This window comes from Odocoileus virginianus, chromosome 20 (assembly GCF_023699985.2).
Source record: "Odocoileus virginianus isolate 20LAN1187 ecotype Illinois chromosome 20, Ovbor_1.2, whole genome shotgun sequence".
Lineage (NCBI taxonomy): Eukaryota > Metazoa > Chordata > Mammalia > Artiodactyla > Cervidae > Odocoileus > Odocoileus virginianus.
In genome coordinates, this window is record NC_069693.1 from 6121960 (window position 1) to 6144696 (window position 22737).

A 22737-nucleotide genomic window follows, 5' to 3' on the forward strand; every position below is an offset into this window, starting at 1 on the left:
CACTTGCTAGTTCCTGAGACTAGCCCAGAAGGGAACGGTCTGGGGTAAACACAAGGAGATCTGGATTCTGTCAGTGTAGTCCATGACATTTAGGAGTACGTGATTAACACAGCATGAGTCTTGAGAAAGATAAAATCTGAGAAAGTCTTGTAGTCTCCAATTAGGAATAAAAACTGGACTCAGAGTGGACTCTGCACCTCAGTCCAACAGAGGCTGCAGGTCCCCTGACCCATTGCAACAGATTTCGTGTTCTGTCTTCATTTTCGTTGCTCGCTCCCGGACCAATTAGGGCAACATTTCATTTTTTGAAAGTTGAATTTTAAGCCAACTTTTTCACTCTCCTCTTTCACTTTCATCAAGAGGCTCTTTAGTTCTTCTTCACTTTCTGCCGTAAGGGTGGTGTCATCTGCATATCTGAGGTTATTAATATTTCTCCTGGCAATCTTGATCCAAGCTTATGCTTCATCCAGCCTGGCATTTCTCATGATGTACTCTGCATATAAGTTAAATAAGCAGCGTGACAATATACACCCATGACATACTCCTTTCCCGATTTGGAACCAGTCTGTTGTCCCATGTCCAGTTCTAACTGTTGCTTCTTGACCTGCATACAGGTTTCTCAGGAGGCAGGTCAGGTGGTCTGGTATTCCACCTCTCAAAGAATTTTCCACAGTTTGTTGTGATCCACACAGTCAAAGGCTTTGGCTTAGTCAATAGGGCAAAAGTATATGTTTTTCTGGAACTCTCTTGCTTTTTTGGTGATCCAACGGTTTTTGGCAATTTGATCTCTGGTTCCTCTGCCATTTCTTTTTTTTTTTTTCCTGGAAGGACCCCCCCTTGTCTACAGGAGGAAGTCTTTTTTTTTTTTTCTTTTTTTCTTTTTATTAGTTGGAGGCTAATTACTTTACATCATTACAGTAGTTTTTGTTATACATTGAAATGAATTAGCCATGGATTTACATGTATTCCCCATCCCAGTCCCCCCTCCCACCTCCCTCTCCACCCGATCCCTCTGGGTCTTCCCAGTGCACCAGGCCCGAGCACTTGTCTCATGTACCCAACCTGAGCTGGTTATCTGTTTCACCCTAGATAATATACATGTTTCAATGCTGTTCTTTTGAAACATCCCACCCTCGCCTTCTCCCAGAGTCCACAAGTCTGTTCTATACATCTGAGTCTCTTTTTCTGTTTTGCGTATAGGGTTATCGTTATCATCTTTCTAAAGTCCATATATATGTGTTAGTATACTGTAATGGTCTTTATCTTTCTGGCTTACTTCGCTCTGTATAATGGGCTCCAGTTTCATCCATCTCATTAGAACTGATTCAAATGAATTCTTTTTAATGGCTGAGTAATATTCCATGGTGTATATGTACCATAGCTTCCTCATCCATTCGTCTGCTGATGGGCATCTGGGTTGCTTCCATGTCCTGGCTATTATAAACAGTGCTGCGATGAACATTGGGGTGCACGTGTCTCTTTCAGATCTGGTTTCCTTGGTGTGTATGCCCAGAAGTGGGATTGCTGGGTCATATGGCAGTTCTATTTCCAGCTTTTTAAGAAATCTCCACACTGTTTTCCATAGTGGCTGTACTAATTTGCATTCCCACCAACAGTGTAAGAGGGTTCCCTTTTCTCCACACCCTCTCCAGCATTTATTGCTTGTAGACTTTTGGATAGCAGCCATCCTGACTGGCGTATAATGGTACCTCATTGTGGCTTTGATTTGCATTTCTCTGATAATGAGTGATGTTGAGCATCTTTTCATGTGTTTGTTAGCCATCTGTATGTCTTCCTTTTTTTTTTTTTCCATTTATTTTTATTAGTTGGAGGCTAATTACTTTACATCATTGCAGTAGTTTTTGTCATACATTGAAATGAATTAGCCATGGATTTACATGTATTCCCCATCCCGGTCCCTCCTCCCATCCTCTGCCATTTCTTAATCCAACTTGAACATCTGGAAGTTCACGGTTCATGTACTGTTGAAGCCTGGCTTGGAGAATTTTGAGCATTACTTTGCTAGCATGTGATGAGTGCAATTGTGCGGTAGTTTGAACATTCTTTGGCACTGCCTTTCTTTGGGATTGGAATGAAAACTGACCTTTTCCAGTCCTGTGGCCACTGCTGAGTTTTCCAAATTTGCTGGCATATTGAGTGCAGCACTTTAACAGCAGTATCTTCTAGCATTTGACATGGCTCAACTGGAATTCCGTCATCTCCATTAGCTTTGTTCGTAGTGATGCCTCCTAAGTCCCACTTGACTTTGCACTCCAAGATGTCTGGCTCTAGTCCAGTGATCACACCATCGTGGTTATCTGGGTCATTAAGATCTTTTTTGTACAGTTCTTCTATGTATTCTTGCCACCTCTTCTTAATATCTTCTGCTTCTGTTAGGTCCATACCATTTCTGTCCTTTATCAAACCCATCTTTGCATGACATGTTCCCTTGGTATCTCTAATTTTCTTGAGATGTCTAGTCTTTCCCATTCTATTGTTTTCCTCTATTTCTTTCCTTTGATCACTGAGGAAGGCTTTCTTATCTCTCCTTGCTATTCTTTGGAACTCTGCATTCAAATGGGCATATCTTTCCTTTTCTCCTTTGCTTTTCACTTCTCTTCTTTACACAACTATTTGTAAGGCCTCCTCAGACAACCATTTTTCCTTTTTGCATTTCTTTTTCTTGGGGATGGTCTTGATCACTATCTTCTGTACAGTGTCACAAACCTCTGTCCATAGTTCTTTGGGCACTCTGTCTATCAGATCTAATCCCTTGAATCTATTTGTTACTTCCACTGTATAATCATAAGGGATTTGATTTAGGTCATATCTGAATGGTCTAGTAGTTTTCCCTACTTTCTTCAATTTAAGCCTGAATTTGGCAATAAGGAGTTCATGATCTGAGCCACAGTCAGCTCCAGGTCTTGTTTTTGCTGACTGTATAGAACTTCTCCCATCTTTGGCTGCAAAGAATATAATCAATCTGATTTCGGTATTGGCCATCTGGTGACGTCCATGTGTAGAGTCTTCTCTTGTGTTGTTGGAAGAGGGTGTTTGCTATGACCAGTGCGTTCTCTTGGCAAAACTCTGTTAGCCTTTGACCTGCTTCATTTTATACTCCAAGGCCAAATTTGCCTGTTACTCCAGGTATCTCCTGACTTTCTACTTTGGCATTCTAGTCCCCTATGATGAAAAGGACATCTTTTTTGCGTGTTAGTTCTAGAAGGTCTTGTAGGTCTTCATAGAACCATTCAACTTCAGCTTCTTCAGCATTACTGGTTGGGGCATAGACTTGGATTACTGTGATATTGAATAGTTTGCCTTGGAAATGAACAGAGATCATCCATCATTTTTGAGGCTGCACCCAAGTACTGCATTTTGGACTCTTTTGTTGACTATGATCGTTACTCCATTTATTCTAAGGGATTCTTGCCCACAGTAGCAGATACACCCATTCCAGTCCATTTTAGTTCACTGATTCCTGAAATGTCGATGTTCACTCTTGCCATCTCCTGTTTGACCACTTCCAATTTACCTTGCAGAGACATTACTTTGCTAACAAAGGTCCGTCTAGTCAAGGATATGGTTTTTCCAGTAGTCATGTATGGATGTGAGAGTTTGGACTATATAGAAAGCTGAGTGCCGAAGAATTGATGCTTTTGAACTGTGGTGTTGGACAAGATTCTTGAGAGTCCCTTGGACTGCAAGGACATCCAACCAGTCCATCCTAAAGGAAATCAGTCCTGAATATTCATTGGAAGGACTGATGCTGAAGCTGAAACTCCAATACTTTGGCCACCTGCTTCGAAGAACTGACTCATTTGAAAAGACCCTGATCCTGAGAAAGATTGAAGGCAGGAGGAGAAGGGGATGACAGAGGATGAGATGGTTGGATGCTATCACCAACTCAATGGACATGAGTTTGAGTGAGCTCTGGGAACTGGTAATGGACATGGAAGCCTGGCATGCTGCAGTTTATGGGGTTGCAAAGAGTTGGACACAACTGAGCAACTGAACTGAACTGAATTTACCTTGATTCACGGACTTAACATTCCAGGTTCCTATGCAGTATTGTTCTTTACAGCATTGAACTTTACTTCCATCACCAGTCATATCCACAACTGGGCATTGTTTTCACTTTGGCTTCGTCTCTTCATTCTTTCTGGACTTATTTCTCCACTCTTCTCCAGTAACATATTGGGCACCTGCCGACCCAGGGAGTTCATCTTTCAGTGTCATATCTTTTTGCCTTTTCATACTGTTCATGGGGTTCTCAAGGCAAGAATACTGAAGTGGTTTGCCATTCCCTTCTCCAGTGGGCCAAGTTTTGTCAGAACTCTCCATTATGACCCATCCACCATGGGTGGCCCTACACAGCGTAGCTCATAGTTTCATTGAGTTAGACAAGGCTGTGGTCCATGTGATCAGTTTGATTAGTTTTCTGTGACTGTGGTTTTCATTCTGTCTGCCCTCTGATAAGGATAAGAAGCTTATGGAAGCTTCCTGATAGGAGAGACTGACTGATGGGGAAACTGGGTCTTGTTCTGATGAGTGGGGCCATGCTCAGTAAATCTTTAATCCAATTTTCTATTGATGGGTAGGGCTGTGTTCCCTCCTTGTTGTTTGACCTGAGACCAAACTATGGTGGAGGTAATGAAGATAATGTCGACTCCGAGGTAATACACAAATGCTTGCACCTTGATAATTGCACCTTGTGATTTCATGGCGGCAGTCACTGTCCACAGTAATTTTGAAACCCAAGAAAATAAAATCTGTCACTGCCTCCACTTTTTCCTCTTCTATTTGCCAGAAAGTGATGTGACCAGATGCCATAATCTTAGTTTTTTGAATGTTGAATTTTAAGCCAGCTTTTTTGCTCTCCTCTTTCACCTTCATCAAGAGGCTCTTTAGTTCCTCTTCACATTCTGCCATTAGAATGGTATCATCTGCATATCTAAGGTTGTTGATATTTCTCCCAGCAATCTTGATTCCAGGTTGTGGTTCATCCAACCCAGCATTTCTCATGATGTACTCTGCATATAAATTAAATAAACAGGATGACAATATACAGCCTTGACGTACTCCTTTCCCAATTTTTAACCAGTTTGTTTTTCTGTGTAAGGTTTTAACTGTTGCTTCTTGATCGGCATACAGGTTTCTCAGGAGACAGGTAAAATGGTCAGGTATTCCCATCTTTTTAAGAATTTTTCCAGTTTGTTGTGATTCTCATAAGTCAAAGGCTTTTGTGTAGTCAATGAAGCAGAAGTCGATATTTTTCTGGAATTCCCTTGCTTTCTCTATGATCCAGCGAATGTTGGCAATTTGATCTCTGGTTCCTCTGCCTTTTTCTTCGTGGATCATACTTTGAGTTATATGGTTTAATTGACATTAGAACCATCTGTTTTTTCAAAGGTTAAACAAAACTCAGCACTGAACCCATCTGGTCCCAGTGCCTGTATCAATGGTAGATCTTTACTCATCTTCTAAATCATTGCTATTGATTCCTCCCACCCCCAAATTCTTGGATCACTTTAACAATTTAAACTTGCTAAGTAATGTCAGTGTCCTCTAGGGTTTTAGATTTGTTGACCTAAAATTTCATATAGGATTCCTTTAAAGTTCTAATTTTGGTGAAATGTTGCTTTTCTCATTCTTAATGTTGTATACTTTTATTTTTACTTTTTTTAAAGTCAGGCTCACAAGCAGCATTTGGATTATTTTGATTTTTTTTTTTTTTACTTTTTTCACTTTCTGTTGTATTAATTTCACCTTTTATTTTATTATACTGTTTCTAGCTTGTTTGGGTGTTATTCTGATTTCTTAGGGGGGAATATTAAGTTCCTTTATGCTTCATCTTTGGTAATGAATTCACCTATTAAAACCCAGAGACGCAATACCACCAAACTACTATCTGCCTAGCAACAGGTGATCTCACTCCAGCCACAGCAAGGGATCCTCCTCGAAGAATAAACTTGGAGAGAAGATGCTCAAAGAAGGCAGGGATGATGGGGTGAAGGGAGTGGGAAGAACTGAACTAGGCGTCACACCTAAACGCGCAGATCCTCAGCTTTCAAAGCTCTGGGAATCATGGGGAATGCGGCTCCCTTCAGAGAGAGAAATTCAAGACGCCCGCAGCGGTCTACGGACTGTGGGTCCGAAGCCTAGAAGAGTGAGTCCACAGCGGCTGGGCTGGGGGTCTGAAGAGGGCAGGCACGGCAGATGCGAGCGCATCTTCAAGGTAAATTGCCTACCTCACCTTTCGGCTACAGAGAGATACTAAAATCTCCTCTGACCCCAGTGGCAGTGGTTTGCACCGACCTTCATACCCTCGTCGCGTGCCCAGGCCGCCCCACCCCCAAGCGCCCGCAGAAGCGACCGGTCTTGTCCAGATGCGCGTGTCAGTGGCGGGTAAAGGTGGGGGGTGGTCCCAGTTCCTGACCTCTCTGGGAGCTAGGCGTCTGTTCCCCCTTCCTGCACCGCTCCGCCTCTGGACGCAGGCCTCGGAACTTCCCCTCCCATCTCCCTTTCTTCCCAGGAATTTAGGGGTCCAGGATGCCCTGAACCTGGGCGGGGAGCGTCGGCCCCCAAGCCGGGTAGCAAAACGCCAGCGGTTAGATCAGAAGTCTGGTGGCCCATCCGGCCCCCTCTCTGCTCCCCAGCTCGCCTCCCATCTCCTCCCCCTTTCTCTCTCCTCAACCAGGCCTCGGATGGGCCCGCCCTGGAGACAACGACTCTCTCCAGCAGGTGATGGGGCTGAGGCCGGTAGGGTTGGGATGTGATAGACACGGCCTTCACTGATTCTAGACTCCTGGTACTCTCCCATCTGAATCAAAGAGCAAACTGCAGGTGAGAAGCCTTGAAAGGGTGACAAGGGGTTGGCTGCTGTTGGAGGTAGGGTGGGGGCTGGGAGTCGGAGCGGGAAGCAGTGGGCTGTTCAGGAAGGGCCCTGGGTGCTAAACTAAACCGGCTGTGAAGCATACGATTTAAGCAGACCATAGATTTGGTCAGGTTTATATAATGACTCCAGAATATTACGTAGCCATTAAAAATCATATTTTAAAAGAAGGCCTTATTACCTAGGAGAATACTCATTATATACTCATGATATAATGGAAATGTATATTGTATATATCCAATAAATCTCCAATCTGTAAGAAATAACTTATATGTTCATAGAGTATATATTAATGTATATTTATATACTCTGTGTTACGTCTGGGGCTTCCCAGGTGGCTCAGTGTTAATCTGCCTGCAATGCAGGATACCCTTGGGGTGGGTTTGATCCTTGGGTGGGGAACATCCCCTGGAGAAGGGAATGGCAACCCACTCCAGTATTCTTGCTTGGAGAATTCCATAAACAGGGGAACCTGGTGGTCTACAGTCCATGGGGTCCCGAAGAGTCGAACACAGACTGATTGACCAACACTTTCACTTTCATGTTACTTTTAACAGTATTATCCAATATATATGTTCTATAATCGTATCTCATTTGTAAGAAATAGACATATATGTATTAATAATTGTAGTTTTAAATTTTAATAATTTTAGTTTTAAAAATATTTATTTATTTATTTGGCTGCATTGGGTCTTATTTAAGGCACACGGGATCTCAAGTCTTCATTTTAACCATGTCTGTTTATGAACAGATATACTAAATTCTAATAAACTCACCTTTACCTATTGTTTTCCTTATGGCTAGCCCTTTCTAAGTTCTGTTTAAGGAATCTTTCCTAACCTCCAAATCATGAAGATATTCTCCCATATTAATTTCTTTAGAAGCTTCCTGGATTAATTTTTGTATGTTGTGAGCTAATAGTCAAATTTTGTTTTTTCAATATGAGTATACATTTTCCCCATCATAATTACTTAATTCTGTCATTTCCATGATCTTCTGAGTTGACATGGAATACCTCTCCAGTTATTCAAAACTTTTACTTCTCTCAGTAATCATTTGTAGGTTTTAGTATAAAGGTCTTTTCTTTCATTAGATTAGTTCTTAAACACTTGAAATATCTTCATGTTATTATAAACATTACCTTTAATTTTTTCATTACCTGTCTATTTCTTGTTGGTATTAGAAATGCCATTAATAGTATTCCATTAACTCTGTATTCAGCAACCTTGTTATTACTCACTTATTAATCCAGTTATGTACTTATGGATTCCTTTTTATTTTTCACATAAATAATGACACTTTTCCTTCTCTTTCCAAACTTTATACTCTAAAAAATCTTATTCTACTTTCTAGGACCTCATGTCAATTATCTATTGCCGTCAAAATGCTGTTTAATACATCACTTCAGAATTCAGTGACTTAAAACAACCGGAATTTGTTACTGTATCTCATGAGTCATTAGGCTGGGGTCAGCAAATATGTGTGGGGCTACTGACTGTTCTAAGCTAGCTTGAGCTGGGACCTCTGGAGTGATTTGGCTCCGGTTTATATGTCTCTATTTCAGCAGATTAGTCTAGATGCGTCCTTATGGTGATAGCAAAAGTGTAAGAGAGCAAGCAGTAACAACGATAGTTTTTGCAGCCTAGTCTCTGAGTTGGCACACCAGCCTAGATTCAAGCGATAGGAAAGTAGATTACAGCCTCTCTTAGTGAGAAGAGCTCCAGAACATTGTGAAGGGAGTAGATAAAGGAAAAACTGAAGATGTGGGGCCATGGATGCTATTAACCTATCCAAATTTTAAATTCGGTTTGACTAGAAGGGATGGTAGTGGGCACCTTGTCTTATTACTGATCTCCAAGGGAAGGCTTTCAAAATTTTATCACTAAGTTTGATGTTTGCTGTAAGCTTTTCTGTAAGTAATCTCTATGAAATTAAGAATGTTCAATTTTAGTTGTGGTGCATGGGTTTAGTTGCTCCGAGACATATGGGATCTTAGTTCCCTGACCAAGGATAAAATCCACGTCCCCTGTGTTGGAAGGAGGATTCAAGGATCTTCATTTTTAGTCCTACTTCCCCAAGAGTTCTTTTTTAATGAATAGTTTTTGCATTTTATCAAAAATTTACACAAATATTTAGATGATCTTATGACTTGTATCCTTTATTGTGTTATCTTGATTGATATTTTTTAAACTTTTAAACTTCCCTGCATTACTGGAATAAACTCAACTCAGTTGTGATGTAATGTTGTTTTTATGTGTTGATGCATTTGATTTGCTAGTGTTTTGTTTGGGATGTTTGCATTAATGTTCATGAAAGATATTGGGAATGTGATTTTCTTTTTTTTCCATAATTCCCTGCCAGGTTTTGGTATTAAGGTTAGGCTGGTCTCGCTACTTTTTCTATTCTGGAAGATTTTAATTCAAGATTAGTAGTATTTATTTCTTTAATGTTCAGTACAATTCATCAGTAAAATCACAAGGTCAGAAGTTTGCTATGGAGGAATATTGCTAATTAAGAAGCAATTTATTTAAAAGTATAGGACATGTATCTTCTCAAGTTATGATTTTCTCAGGATATATGCCCAGGAATGGGATTGCTGGATTATATGGTTGTTCTCTTTTTAGTTTTCTAAGGAACCGTTGTACTGTTCTCCGTAGTAGCTGTACCAATTTACATTCCCACCAACAGTGTAGGAGGGTTCCCTTTTCTCTATGCCCTCTCCAGCATTTAGCAATTTATTGTTTGTAGAATTTTTTGATGATGGCTATTCTGACCAGTTTGAGGTGATACCTCATTGTAGTTTTGATTTACATTTCTCTGAGTGCTTAGTCACTTAGTCCAACTCATTGCGACCCCATGAGCTGTAGCTTGCCAAGCTCTTCTGTTTGTGGGGATTCTCTAGGCAAGAATACTGGAGTGGGTTGCCATACCCTCCTTCAGCAGATCTTCCCAACCCAGGGATTGAACCCAGGTTTCCTGCATTGCAGGCAGATTCTTTACTGTCTGAGCCACCGGGGAAGCCCAGTATTTAGTGATGTTGAGCACCTTTTCATGTGCTTTTTGGCCATCTGTATGTCTTTGGAGAAATGTCTGTTTAGATCATCCACCCCCCTTTTTTGGCCGTGCCATGACCAGTTCCCCAACCAGGGATAGAACCTCCACCCTCTGCAGTGGAAGTGCAGTCTTAAGCACTGAACCACCAAGGAAATCCCTTTCCTCATTTTTGATTGGGCTGTTTGTGAAGTATTTTTTTGTTTGTTTTTAATTAAGCTGCATGAGCTGTTTGTATATCTTGGAGATTAATTCCTTGTGGTTCACTTCACTTCAAATATTTTCTCCCATGTTGTGCTTGTCTTTTCATCTTGCTTGTGGTTTCTTTTTAAGTTTCTTTTATTTTTGTTTTCAGTACTCTAGGAGGTGGATCAAGAAAGATCTTGCTGCGAATTATGTCAGAGAGTGTCCTGCTGATGTTTTCCTCTGGGAGTTTTATAGTACCTGGTCTTCTTTAATTCATTTTGAGTTTATCTTTGTGTTTGGTGTTAGAGACAGATTTAGGTTTAAATCTTCCATCTGATTAGGTGTTTTGTACTTGTCTTATCTATTCTATATTTCTTTTTCTCTTCTTTCTTGCATTCTTTGTACATTGATTGTTTTCATTAGTCCATTTTTTTCCTTTGATAGCTTAGGAATGATATTATTTTAATGATTACCCCACATATTAAAGATACATATATTTTATCAAATTATATTTATTTGTACTTTTATCCTCTTCCTAGACAATGAAAAGTACTTCCAGTAATTAAATTCCCATTTACCACCCTCCTAATCTGTGTTGTTATATATTTAGTTCTTTACTTAATTAAAACTAAACAAGGTGTTCCTGTTGTTTTTTTTCAGTCTCAATTTTACCCACATATTTTCATTTTAATTACTCTCAATTCTTTTCTGCATGTCTGACCTTTCTTCTGAGGTAAATTTTCTTCTTCCAGAAGAAACGTCTGTATTATTTTTAGTAGTGCCAGGCTTCTGGCAACAAAACTCCATGGTTTTGTTAGTCCAAAAATGTATTCACTTCATCTTCATTCTTGAAGAATATGTTTTCTAGAAATGGAATTCCAAATTCAAAGTTATTGTCTTTCAGCACTTTAAAGATTTAATTCCACTTCCCACTTGCTATAACAGTTATTAAATATTTTAAAATTGATCTATTGCTTATAAGATGAGAAAAAAACTGAGTGTCAGAGAAATGAAATTATTTTCTCAAAGTCAGTAACTCATGACAACTCTGGCCTTCACTGGTCTAAAACCTTTCTTAAAACATTAGTTTATTTATATCTGGCTGCGCTGGGTCTTCCTGGCTGCTAGGGCTTTTCGCGCGCTTCAGAGAGCAGGGGCTACTCCTCATTGCAGTGCTTGAGCTTCTCACTACGGTGGTTTCTCTTGTTGTGGAGCCAGGGCTCTCGGGCACACGGGCTTCAGTAGTTGTGGCTCCCGGGCTTTAGAGCACAGGCTCAATAATTGTGGCGCACGGGCTTAGTTGCTCAGAGGCATGTGGGATCTTCCCTGACCAGGGATCGAACCTGTGTCTCCTGCATTGGCAGGCAGATTCTTTACCACTGAGCCACCAGGAAAGCCCTCTAAAACCTTTTCTGTCATGGGGTTTTACAGTCTGGTATCTTGAGACAGGTTCCTTAAAGTCTGCTCTGCTTGGTGACCCCAAGATTCCCTCAGGAGTTAGTGGGCCTGTAAGAAGAAAGTCATGGAGTCCCTTGAAGAAATATCAGAGGAAGAGTCCCCCAAAGAACGCCACACTTCCTCAACACCATCCTGGAAGCTCACAGCCAAGGAGATTCTGGCCACCAAGACCCAAAACTACTTTGCTCAGACTAAAAGAGCTGAGAACATCTTGATCCAGGTTGCCTTCTCCATTGGTCTAAGCAGCATATGGCGGTTCCCTTACCTGTGTCATCTGAATGGAGGAGGTAAGGTCAGGGACCTGGATCCTGAGTTTAAAGAAGGAGTTTTAAGACTGGGCACCTAGGCGCCGAGGATTTGGGGGAGGAGATAACTGGAGATTAAGAGGAGGGGGGCCAGGACTCCTGGCTTTCTGAGCACAGCTCCTGGCTCTCTTCTTCAGGCAACTTTATCCTGATGTACTTCTTCATGCTCCTCTTTTTCGGGGTTCCCCTCATGTACATGGAGATGATCATGGGGAAATGTCTGCGCATGGACAGCATCCAGGTTTGGAAGCAGCTTGTCCCCTGGCTGGGTGGCATTGGCTACGCCAGCGTACTGGTGAGTGAGGGCCCAGCCAGGGGCATCCCAGCACCCCCCTTACGGTCTCCAGGTTCCCTATGTCCACCCAGCCCGCCCCCCTTCAGGCCCACTGTGTCCACCCCCAGGTGTGTGTCTTGGTGAGCTTGTACAACAGCATTATCATCACCTGGAGCCTCTCCTATCTCAGCAACTCCTTCAGTTATCCCCTGCCATGGGACGAGCGCCCGCTGGTGAGGAACATCAACGTCACCGGTGAGGAGGGGGAGAGAGGGGGCCCGCAGAGCCCAGGGAGGCAGGGGCGCTGGGGAGCAGGAGACTGGGAGTGAGAGGCAGAGGGAGGCAGTGACAAGCAGGGGCAGCCACCAGGTGAGGTGGTACCTAAGTGACTGGCTTCCCCCAGACCTTTCTTGCCTTCAGACTGTAGCCCACCAATACTTCTGGTACCACACCACTCTGAATGCCTCAAACTACATGGGAGAAGAGGTCGAGACCCTCGTCCTGAACCTCACTCTGGGCATCTTCACAGTCTGGTTCCTCCTCTTCTTAATCATGATGGTGGGGCTAAAGATTTCAATGCAGGTAAGCCACTCTGATCACCGATCTCACTACCCCTTCACTTTTGCCAGGTCCAAAGATCCTCAGGCTCCCTGCCCCCACACCATCCAACTCCTTCCTGCTGACTTCTCTTTTCCAATCCTCATGACCCACCCCACCCCCCACCCGCCCAGAGGGTAAGCTCAGAGGTGACCACGCAGCCACTCTATCAGGGGTCCTAAGGAAGACGCTAGACTTGCCCTCAGCAGTTGTCGCTGCTCCTCTCAAAGAGAACCTCTCATCTCCCATCCATGGCACAGAAGAGCACCTCAGAGTGACCCAGCTCCCTCTTCATCTCTCATCTGCATGTCACTGCATGTGGGGACCTGCAGACAGCCTTGTAGATCAGACCACAGCCTTGAGACCATGCCCTGAGCCTGGCAGCCCCTGAGCCTGGCAGCCCCTGAGCCCACCTTCCTGAGTCTTGACAGTGCCCGTTAACCCTTAGGCTCCTTTAGAGGAGCCGATCGGCACTGACTTCAAAGTTTCTCATTTAGATTACTTTATTGCAATCCTTATTTTCAACCCACCCCCTTGGCACCTGGATATTCTCCTTCTGTGGAAAAGTAATGGCAGATTATCTTGGTTAACATTACCTGTACCTTCTAACCGCTGTATCTATGCAAGCAATCAACTTTCATGCCAGGCATCCCTGGAAGCCCAGCTCACCATGTCTTTACAGCCTTCAAAATAAGCCAGTCACACAAAAGTGGGTTTTACTAAAGGCTTAGTAGAGCACATGGTGGCAGGGAGGTGAGTTTCCCTCATCAATCTCTGAGCAAAAAAAAAAAAAATTATTAAGCATATCATTTTCTCACAAAGTCTCTTCTCCATTTCTTCTTTTCCCCTTCAGCTGTGAAGGTGTTACATCCAGTCTTCAGCCTCATTGGCTCCTCTCTCCTTTGCAGTTCTTGTCCCTAAACTCAAAAATAGGCCAGAAAAACCAAAGCCCATGAATTGATAGTATCCAACTGCACCACAGGGCTTCCCCAGTGTGGTAAAGAATCTACTTGCAGTGCATCCCTGGATCAGGAAGATCCCCTGGAGGATGAAATGGCAGTCCACTCCAGTATTCTTGCCTGGGAAATCCCATGGACAGAGGAGCCTGGAGGATTACAGTCCATGGGGTCACAAAAGAGTTGGACAAGACGTTGCAACTAAACAACAACTGCACTACCATTTAAAAGCCGTCTTTACCTGGGGCCTCCACCTGATTGGTGGATTTTTCTTCCCCCAGACAACATTGTTGTCTCCTTAGAATAATCCTCCTGTAGCTCCCTCTTGTCACATCCCGGCCACATTAACGCTGCTCACCTCACTCTCTGCTCCTGCTGGCTAATGCTTGCCTCTCTGTCCTATGCTCCCCTCCTGCCCACATCTCCTGACTTCAGCTGTGTGTCCTCACCTCTCTGACCAGATGCTGATTTTCTCAGTATTTCTTCCCTACGTCATCCTCCTCTGCTTCCTCATCCGAGGTCTCTTCTTGGAAGGTGCAACCACCAGCCTCAGACATATGGTGACCACAGAGGTGAGACTGGGCACTCCAAACCTTCACCCTCCCTCTCCTTCTCTGAGTTTTCTTCCCCTGCATCTTCTCTCCTTCTGTCTCCTGCATACCTCTTGTCCCTCCTGTTTCCACCCCAGCCTGCCCCCTCCGCCAGCCCACTGGTGGTTCTGCATTCTGAACCCATTCCCAAACTCCTCTCGCCCACCACCCCGATCGACAGTTCTCTGCCTGGGCCTCGCTGGACCTGTGGCGTCAAGCAGGAGGCCACGTGCTCTATTCCCTGGGCCTGGGCATGGGCACCATCATCTTATTCTCCTACAAGGCTGGAGGTGACAACTATGCCCAGGTGGCCTCTTTGGTGACCCTGATCAACCTGGGGACTTCATTGCTGACTACGTCCATCATCTTTATAGTGCTGGGTTTCTGGACCACCACCAGTGGACACGCCTGTGTCAAGCAGTGAGTAGTCGCAGCCTTGCAGGTTCAAAAAGAGGTCCCCCTTCCTCTACTTCAGTAGTCCCCCAGCCTCAGGGACCTTCAAACTCAAACCTCTCCAATAACAACAACAACAAAAATAATATCACATTACTCTCACAGAAAAACAGCTAGAAGGAAATAGTAAAATAGTCTAATATCCATCACTTTATAGGTAAGAAAAGAGTCTCAGATACATGACTGTCCAAAGATTGGGCTTCCCTGGTGGCTTGGACGGTAAAGAATCCGCCTACCATGCAGGAGACCCAGGTTCAACCCCTGGGTCAGGTAGATTCCATGACTGTCCAAAGGTTTCTATAACCGGCAAATGGTGTAAAGAAGTTTTCAGAATCAATTGTTTAACTCACAGAGAGGACCGGTAGAGCATTCTGAGCCACAGTCAGTGGTTGTGGCCCAGGCTGTACATTGGAATCATTTGGGAAGCCTTAGGAAATACTTGTGTCTGTGTGCCCCCACCCCCCTGGAGAAATTCTCATTTACTTGGTCTGGAGTGCATTCAGGCACTGGGATTTTTTAAAGCCTCAAAGTGGAATTTTTCTTCCAGTTAAGATTGAAGGATGCAAAAGTCCATATTTGTACAGTAGCAGCATTTTTTAGTGGGTAAAATAAAAATTATACTTTGCTATACAGTTATTGAAGTGCAGTGGACCCAGGAAGGTTTAAAGAACTAAATCTATACCAAGAGAATACTAAAGGAAATTCTTGAGGCTGAAGGGAAATACCCGGTTTGTATTTAGATTTCATAAAAGTACACAGATGAAAAAGTAATTTCACCTATCTAAGCTGTTCCGAACATACTTGCTAGTTTTCCAATAACTGAATAACCTAGTTTCTTTAAATTAATTAAAATTAAACAAAATTTAAAATTCAGTTTCTCAGTTGTATTAGCCATATTTCAGGTACTCAAGCCACATCTCGTTAGTGGCCACTGTAGACAGCACAGCGCTAGCATAATCATCAAAAACAAAATAATAAGAGATATACGTCAAACCCACTAGATTCCAAATATCAGTGCCCTCCCCTGCTTCAGTTGTGGCAACCAAAACTGTCTCTCTCCAGACGTTGTTAAATGTCCCTGGGGAAAAAGATGGGGTTATCACCCTCCACTGAAAACCATTGTGTTAAGGATATCAACAACAGAACAACAGTTACCATCATCCTTTCTTTAAAAAATTTGTTTGATTTCATTTATGACTGCACTGGGTCTTTGCTGCACACTTCTTTGGTCGTAGTGAGCAGGAGCTACTCCAGCTGCGGCGGGCTTCTCACGGCAGCGGCTTCTCCTGCTGCAGAGCGCGGGCTGTAGGGCGCCTGGGCTCAGTGGTGGAGGTTCGCGGACTCTCGAGCACAGGCTCAGTAGACGTGGCGCACGGGCTCCGCTGTCCTGCGGCATGTAGATTCCTCCGGGGCCAGGGATCCAACCCACGCCCCCTGCATTGACAGGCGGAAACTCAACCACTGCCAGGGAAGTCCAACGTCATTCTTAATGGTTAATTAATGAACATTTTCCTCTAATATTAAAAACAAGACAAGAGTATCTCTTTTCATCACATCTCTTCAATATTATAGTGAAGTTCCTAGCAGTGAAAGAAGGCAAAAAAGGAATATAAAAAGAATAGAGCATACGTTATGGAAACTAAGAGCATCAAGAGGGGGGAATGAAGAAGGAATTCATAGGGCCTGGGCTCCATCTCAGGCCTGTCCGTGCTGATTTTGCTAGGCCGCCTCCCCAATGGACTCTGAACTCTGTGCTTAGCGCCTGTGGGAATGACAATGGAAGGATAAGACCACATCTGGGCAGAGGAATCTTGAAGATCACATCCAGGTCACTCATTGCCTAAGAGAAAACAGACAATGTTTTCTGCCCTGCCTCCGGACAGTATCTATAGGAATGTAACCACAGGCTTATTGATGATTAACTGTTTGAACACATAACACGTGAATGATGGGGTTATTGTGATTGTATTTACCCTTCCTTTGTAAGCCTCAAGGGATTGGGGTGGTGGGTTTGGACACGTACACATGGGGTATAAAAGATTTTCACAAATGCTGGTCGGGGTCCTTGGCTAAGAGGAGACTCTGCCTTGGGCCCTCCGGTGTAATAAACTGCACTCCACTAAAAAATAAAAATAAAAAAGAATAGAGCATAGAAAGAACTAAAACTGTCTTTATTCACAAGTGGCATAAGTGTGTATTTAGAAAACCTAAAAGAATCTCCAAAAAAAAAAAAAAACTAAAATGAATAAGTGCATTTAGGAAAGTCACAAAGATAAAAGTCACCATACAAAAACAAACAAAATTTTCTATTCGCTAACGGCAAACAGCAGTTAAATTAGAATTTAAAAAAGCGAACCATTTACATTAGCATCGAAACCCATCAAATACTAAGGCTAAACTTAACAGAAGATGTGCAAGATCTCCATACTGAAAATTACAAGGCATTGCTGAGAAAAAGACCTAAATAAGTGAAGAGCTGTGTTATGTTCATGGATTTGAAGAATCATTGATGTTAGGATATAAGTTCTTCCCAAACTGCCAAGTGAAATGGCAGTTCACATCCCAGCAAACTTCACCATAGAACTGACAAGATCACTTTAAAATGTATATAGAAATGCAAAGGATGTATATTAGTCAAAACAATCTTAAAAAAAAAACAAGTTGGAGACATACTGCTTGGAATGTAAATAAGTGTTATGCAATACAATTCAGCAGTCAGGAGCAATAAACTTGATGTACATTCAGCAACGTATAGCTATCAGCAAAAAAAAAAAAGAAAAAGTAAGGAACAGAATGCTGTTTATAGCACAACAACACTTCAGTGATGACACACAAAACAACATATTTTTTCCACAAAGTAAAATCCATATTTGAAACACATGAACGTGAGCCACTATAGAAACAGAGAAAAGAGTGAAGTTCAAAAATGAAGGAGATCCAGTGGTGGTCCACTCTGATGGTCCAGTGGTTGAGAATTTGCCTTCCAGTGCAGGGGACTCAGGTTTGATCCCAGGCTTCGGGGCAGCTAAGCCTGTGGGCCCCAATGGAAGGGTCCAGGTACTGCAACTAAGACTTGACACAGCCAATAAAATAAATAGTTTTTTTAAAAAAAATGAAGGAGAAAAAAGATCAAACACACTCTGCTCTGCTGGTTGAGGAAAATGTATTATGAACAGGCCTGATGAACCCAGCACTCCAAACTAAGATCCAAAGAGAGAAAATCCTGAGTGTATTCATTTTCTGGGGCTGCCATAACTAAGTTCCACAAACTGGGTGGCTAAAACAACAGAAATGTCTCACAGCTTTGGAGGCCAGAAGTCTGAGCTCCATGCGTTGGCAGGGCTGTGTCCTCGGGCTGTAAGGAAGAATTTGTCCCATGCCTCTTCTGGGGATTTGCCGGCAATCTCTGGTGTTCTTGTCTTGTAGATCTCACTGGCATTCTTACATGGTGTTATTCTCCATGTTATGTGTGTGTGTCTGTGCAAATTACCTCTTCTTATAGAAAGATACCAGTTACAATGGATTAGAGCCCCCCGCCACTACAATACAACCTCATCTTTAATTATCTCCACGACAGATTTATTTCTAAATAAGGTCCCTTTCTGAGGTAGTGGGGGGTTAGGACTTCCATCGGATGAATCTGGGAGGCGGGGACACACAATTCATAACACTGAGGAATTAGCTACTGCAAATACAACATCTCCTGCCACTTAGGTGGGATCCCCAGGCCAACTGGCCCCAAGTCCATGTGGTTAGCTTCTGGTCCCTGCCCTTGTTAGTCAGCTGCACTCATCTTGGGCTGCTTACTTTCCTCTTCAGTCTTTGACATCCCTGGTCTGCAGTCAGCTCTCCACCACCTTTCCTTTCCTCTCTCCCCACTTCAGGAGCGTCTCAAAGCTGATGCAGCTGATAGACGAGGGGGTGCTGCCTCAGAATGCCAAGCCCCCAAAAGACATCCTGCTGCTGCCCACCCTGGACTACATAAAATGGATCAACAGTCTCCCGGGCCGTCTCCGGCAACAGGTCGTCCACTTATCCCCATCCTGCAGCATCAAGGTGCAGAAGGAAATGGTGCGTGTTTGGGAACAGGAGGGGAGTTAGAGTCCTTAACGGCCCCAGAGGACCTAGAGAGCTGCATTTCCTAGGGTCCTTGGCCGGGGTGGGAGGCCACTCAATCATCTTCTAGGTAACCATTATAATCACTTTTCCACCACCATTTCATATGTGCCCAGGCCTCTGGGGAAACTGTCCCTCTAACTCTCACATTGACCTCAGGATCCCCATGTATTAGAGATGGAAACCGAGGCCTCAAGAGGTTAAGCTCAAATGGCTCCTGAAACCAAGAAGGGCACTCGAACCATTCATCACCACTCTGGCCTCTTTCTTCCACCCAAGGCAGACACTGCTAATCGATCACTGCACCATTTCCGTCCCTGCATCCAGACCCACCACTGCCTCAGAGCCCTTCTCCCCCACAGTTCATGCAGGGCCCCGGCCTGGCACTTGCAGCCTTCTCCCAAGTCGTCTCGTTGTTCCCTGGCTCCTCTTTCTGGGCCATCCTCTTCTTCATGGCCCTGCTCATCATAGGCTTGAGCAACTTGATGAGGCTCTTGGAAGGCATTGTCTTTCCCCTCCAGAACTCCATCTCCGTCTTCAGGAATTATCCCAGGATACTCACAGGTACTGTGGATTCTCACCCCAGTGACAGCCTTGCCTTTGGCCCCTCCTCATCCAGCCACCCCCAGTCTCCAGGGCTCACTTTGACCCCTGAGCCCAGCCCTACACATAGACCTCAAGTGTGGCCAAACCTGCCCCTGCCTTAGCGGTCATCTGCTTGGGAGGTTTTCTGGGCAGCCTCATCTTCACCAGTCGTGCTGGCAGCTACATAATGTACTTGTTTGATGACCTCGTGGTCCCACTCTCCCTCGTCATCACCGTGGTCTTCCAGAATGTGGCCCTGGCCTGGATCTACGGAGCTGGGAGGTGAACACCCAAGCCCCCGGGGTCTGCCCAGCCAGGGAACCCTCCCCCAACCCTGGGTCTCTGAGGAGAGTTGGGGGCCTGGTCTGGCCCCTCAGTCCTTCCCACAGCAGGGAGGTCCGGCTGAGGGTGCAGGGGTACAGGAGGGAGTGATCTGAGGGAATCTGGGGCTGGGGGGCCCTAATGGGACAAGCAGTCAGGATCCAGGGGACTCAGGGACCCTGCCATTGGCCACATGGGCTACGCTGAAGACAAAAGGCTGGGAGCGATGCATTCCCCCAGGATTGGGGGTGCGGGGTGTTTCCCATGGGGAGACTAGATGGAAGAGCCAACCCCAAGGAGGGCCTGGCAGGACTTGGAAGCTCTTAAATGTTGAGAACTTGTGCGAGAACCAGATGCCTGGAAAACCCACCCTCCTAAGGACCCCAGGCCCCTTCGGCCAGAGGAGGGCTCCCTTCCAGACGTCCCTGACCGTTGCCCCCACCCCAGGTTCAGGGAAGAAATGTTCAGTGAGATGGGCCGCCCTCTGTGGCCCTTCTCCTCCTTCCTGTGGTGCTACGTGACCTTGCCAGGGCTGCTGGCCCTCCTCACCATCTGCTTCACGCAGCTCTTCCAGGGGACACACCTCTACTACACTGCCTGGAATGCCAGTGGGGTAAGACTGCCCCGCCCTGGCCGCCCACTCCCACCTTGGGTACTCCTTGTCAGAGGACACCCCGCAGGACCCCATGTCTGGGCTTGTATGGTCCCCAGGGACCCTTTGACCAGCTTGCCAGCCCCTGGGAAATCTGATCCCCAGCATCATGTGGACTGAGACCCCACCACCGCTGCCTCTTCCTCCCACCCTGGTCTCCTCTCTCTCTGCCCCCAGAGCAAGGAAGTAAAACATCTCTACCCACGGAACAGCCTGGGCTGGGTCATCTTCCTCAGCGTCCTCACCTTCCTGCCGATTCCAGTCCACCCACTCCACCAGTGGTGGTCCCTCCAGGAGTACATTGCCCCGGATCCCTTTGAAAAACTAATGTCTAAAAAGACACCCATGGTGTCCTCCATGTCCTCACAGAGGCCGCAGCATCACTCAATGAAGTCCCAGGAGAGAACCAGCAACGCCTCAACCAGAGGGTTAAGTATGTTCTTACTCAGGTCCCCGAAACCTGAGCCAGAGTGCCTCAGCCAGGACCCAGTCAAGTATGAGAGCTCTTCCTGGTTCAGCCTGCCAATACTGACCTCCCTGTCGTCTTCCTTGACCATAAGAAGTGCCAGCCTCCATGTCTCAAGGCAGGTGAGCCCAACCTCGGTAACCACAGACAACAGCAACAAGGGCAGTGAGACCCAGGAAGAAAGCCCAAAAAAGAAATCTGTTCAGTAACTTGCGACACCACCCACCTTTTCCAAGGCAGCAAATCTGTCCAATGACTGGTGGCATTTGTGAACATTGTGCTACAGAAATAGTTGGTTCTGCCAAAAAGGAGGGGAAGGGGCACATGGAAAACTTGCCTAGCAATCGGTGACATCACTCATTTGACCTTGGAAGGAAACGGACAACCCAGAAGCTCTTTCCTCCCCTCCCCCACTTCTGCTAAGTGGAACACTCTGCTTTGGGCTTGGGGAACTCAGAAGAAGTCATCTCCATTGCTACCAGGACTGGACCTGGTGCCCCTTTCCCCCTGTGAAGTGGGGGCACCATGATGGCATAGGCATCACAGCACTTCCCAGGACCCAACTTCCATTTACCATGGAGACAGACAACATTCTCTCCAACGCCCCCACCTCTGCCACCAGACTGGACTGATGGGGTGGCTGACCTCTCGGGGGCTGCTCTCTCAGAATGAGGCTGAGACAACAGTGCTGTGAGTTAATAAATGGGTCCACTGGGACCCCACCCCCCCACGCACAGGCCTCGGGCATAGTGTTCTTTGGGTGAATAGCCCAGATGTCAGCCTCCGCCTGCAAACACACCCTCCAAACTGCCAACCTTTGGCAAACTGAGCATCCAGTCTGGTGACCCCAGCTCCCCCCTGCCTTTGAGACCCTTCTGTGTCCTGTTTGAGCCGAACTGTGTGGGGAACTTTTCAGCGATCAGTGTCACTCGACCCAGAACGTGTGCTAATCCCTAAAGCTAACTTGGTAATTGGCGGCCGTATTGAATCTATCCCATAACTCTCCTCTCACTACTCCTACCAAGAGGGAAGTACGCCTAGAACATTCTGATCCTCGCGCGCTGGCTGTTATGCTTCATTCTTACTTGGGATAGAGGCCCTCACCCGTAGGAGGTGGGTCCCTCTGGTTTCCGTGAGATCAGGAACAGGGAATCATAGAGAACTTGGACCTTATTAGGGTTTTCTGTGGGCGCTAGATAACACCACCCTGCCTCCTGAATGGGCTTCTCTGGTGGCTCAGACGGTAAAGAATCCACCTGCAATGCGGGAGACCTGGGTTCGATCCCTGGGTTGGGAAATCCCCTGGAAAAGGGCACAGCAACCCACTCCAGTATTCTTGCCTGGAGAATCCACATGGACATTGGAGCATGGCGGGCTACAGTCCATGGGGTCGCAAAGAGTGGGACATTACTGAGCGTCTAAGCACAGCGAGCCTGTCTGATGTCATGCAGAGCTACAGCAGCTGGGGGCAGGGGAGGACCTAGGCCCTTTCCGGAAGCCACGCCGGGCAAAAACCCTTCTTTCCCACTGCCTACCCCCAAAGGTCATGACCTTGAGAATCAATGCCAGCTTCCATCATCCCCAACTCTGGTTCCCAATCACTTCTCAAATCTTCATGTGCGCCTTTTATTTATCTGAAACAGGTCTAAACATCTCTTATGGCACTTCTTTATCAGCGCCCACTTTCTGAAAAAACATCCCCAACCTAGGTAGAAAATTTACCTGTGAACTCCCATTATTCTATATACCTGATGTCAGTCCAGTTTCATTTGTTTTGCTCACTGGTTAAAAAAAAGTAAATGTAAGTAGAAATTCTAAATTTTTCTTCCTGC

General features: G+C 45.1%; 1 protein-coding gene across 18 annotated transcripts; it reads left to right on the forward strand.

The window, feature by feature from the left end:
- Nucleotides 1-6408: 6408 nt before the first annotated feature.
- Nucleotides 6409-21639, forward strand: LOC110132355 (orphan sodium- and chloride-dependent neurotransmitter transporter NTT5-like). Of its 18 annotated transcripts, none has more exons than XM_020885685.2 (13): nt 6409-6846; nt 11617-11877; nt 12033-12190; nt 12277-12424; nt 12573-12751; nt 14184-14294; nt 14494-14602; nt 14687-14732; nt 18650-18836; nt 19244-19445; nt 19589-19748; nt 20235-20400; nt 20617-21639. In XM_020885685.2, the coding sequence occupies exons 2-13, from the start codon at nt 11655-11657 to the stop codon at nt 21112-21114; spliced, it is 2187 nt and encodes a 728-aa protein (XP_020741344.1). In that variant the 5' UTR covers nt 6409-6846; nt 11617-11654; the 3' UTR covers nt 21115-21639. The 18 variants fall into 18 exon arrangements, with proteins under 18 accessions (XP_020741344.1, XP_020741350.1, XP_020741338.1 ...); XM_020885691.2 differs by having other exon boundaries at nt 12590-12751; nt 19353-19445; XM_020885679.2 differs by having other exon boundaries at nt 6409-6744; nt 6805-6846; nt 11582-11877; nt 14494-14732.
- The last annotated feature ends 1098 nt before the right edge of the window (nt 21640-22737 follow it).

Coding starts and splice junctions, on each gene's coding strand:
- LOC110132355 (XM_020885675.2), top strand. CDS start 11,655: ATGGAGTCCCTTGAAGAAATATCAGAGGAAGAGTCCCCCAAAGAACGC. Junction 11,878..12,032: donor GTGTCATCTGAATGGAGGAG/GTAAGGTCAGGG, acceptor TCTCTTCTTCAG/GCAACTTTATCCTGATGTAC. Junction 14,733..18,649: donor GGACACGCCTGTGTCAAGCA/GTGAGTAGTCGC, acceptor TCCCCACTTCAG/GAGCGTCTCAAAGCTGATGC.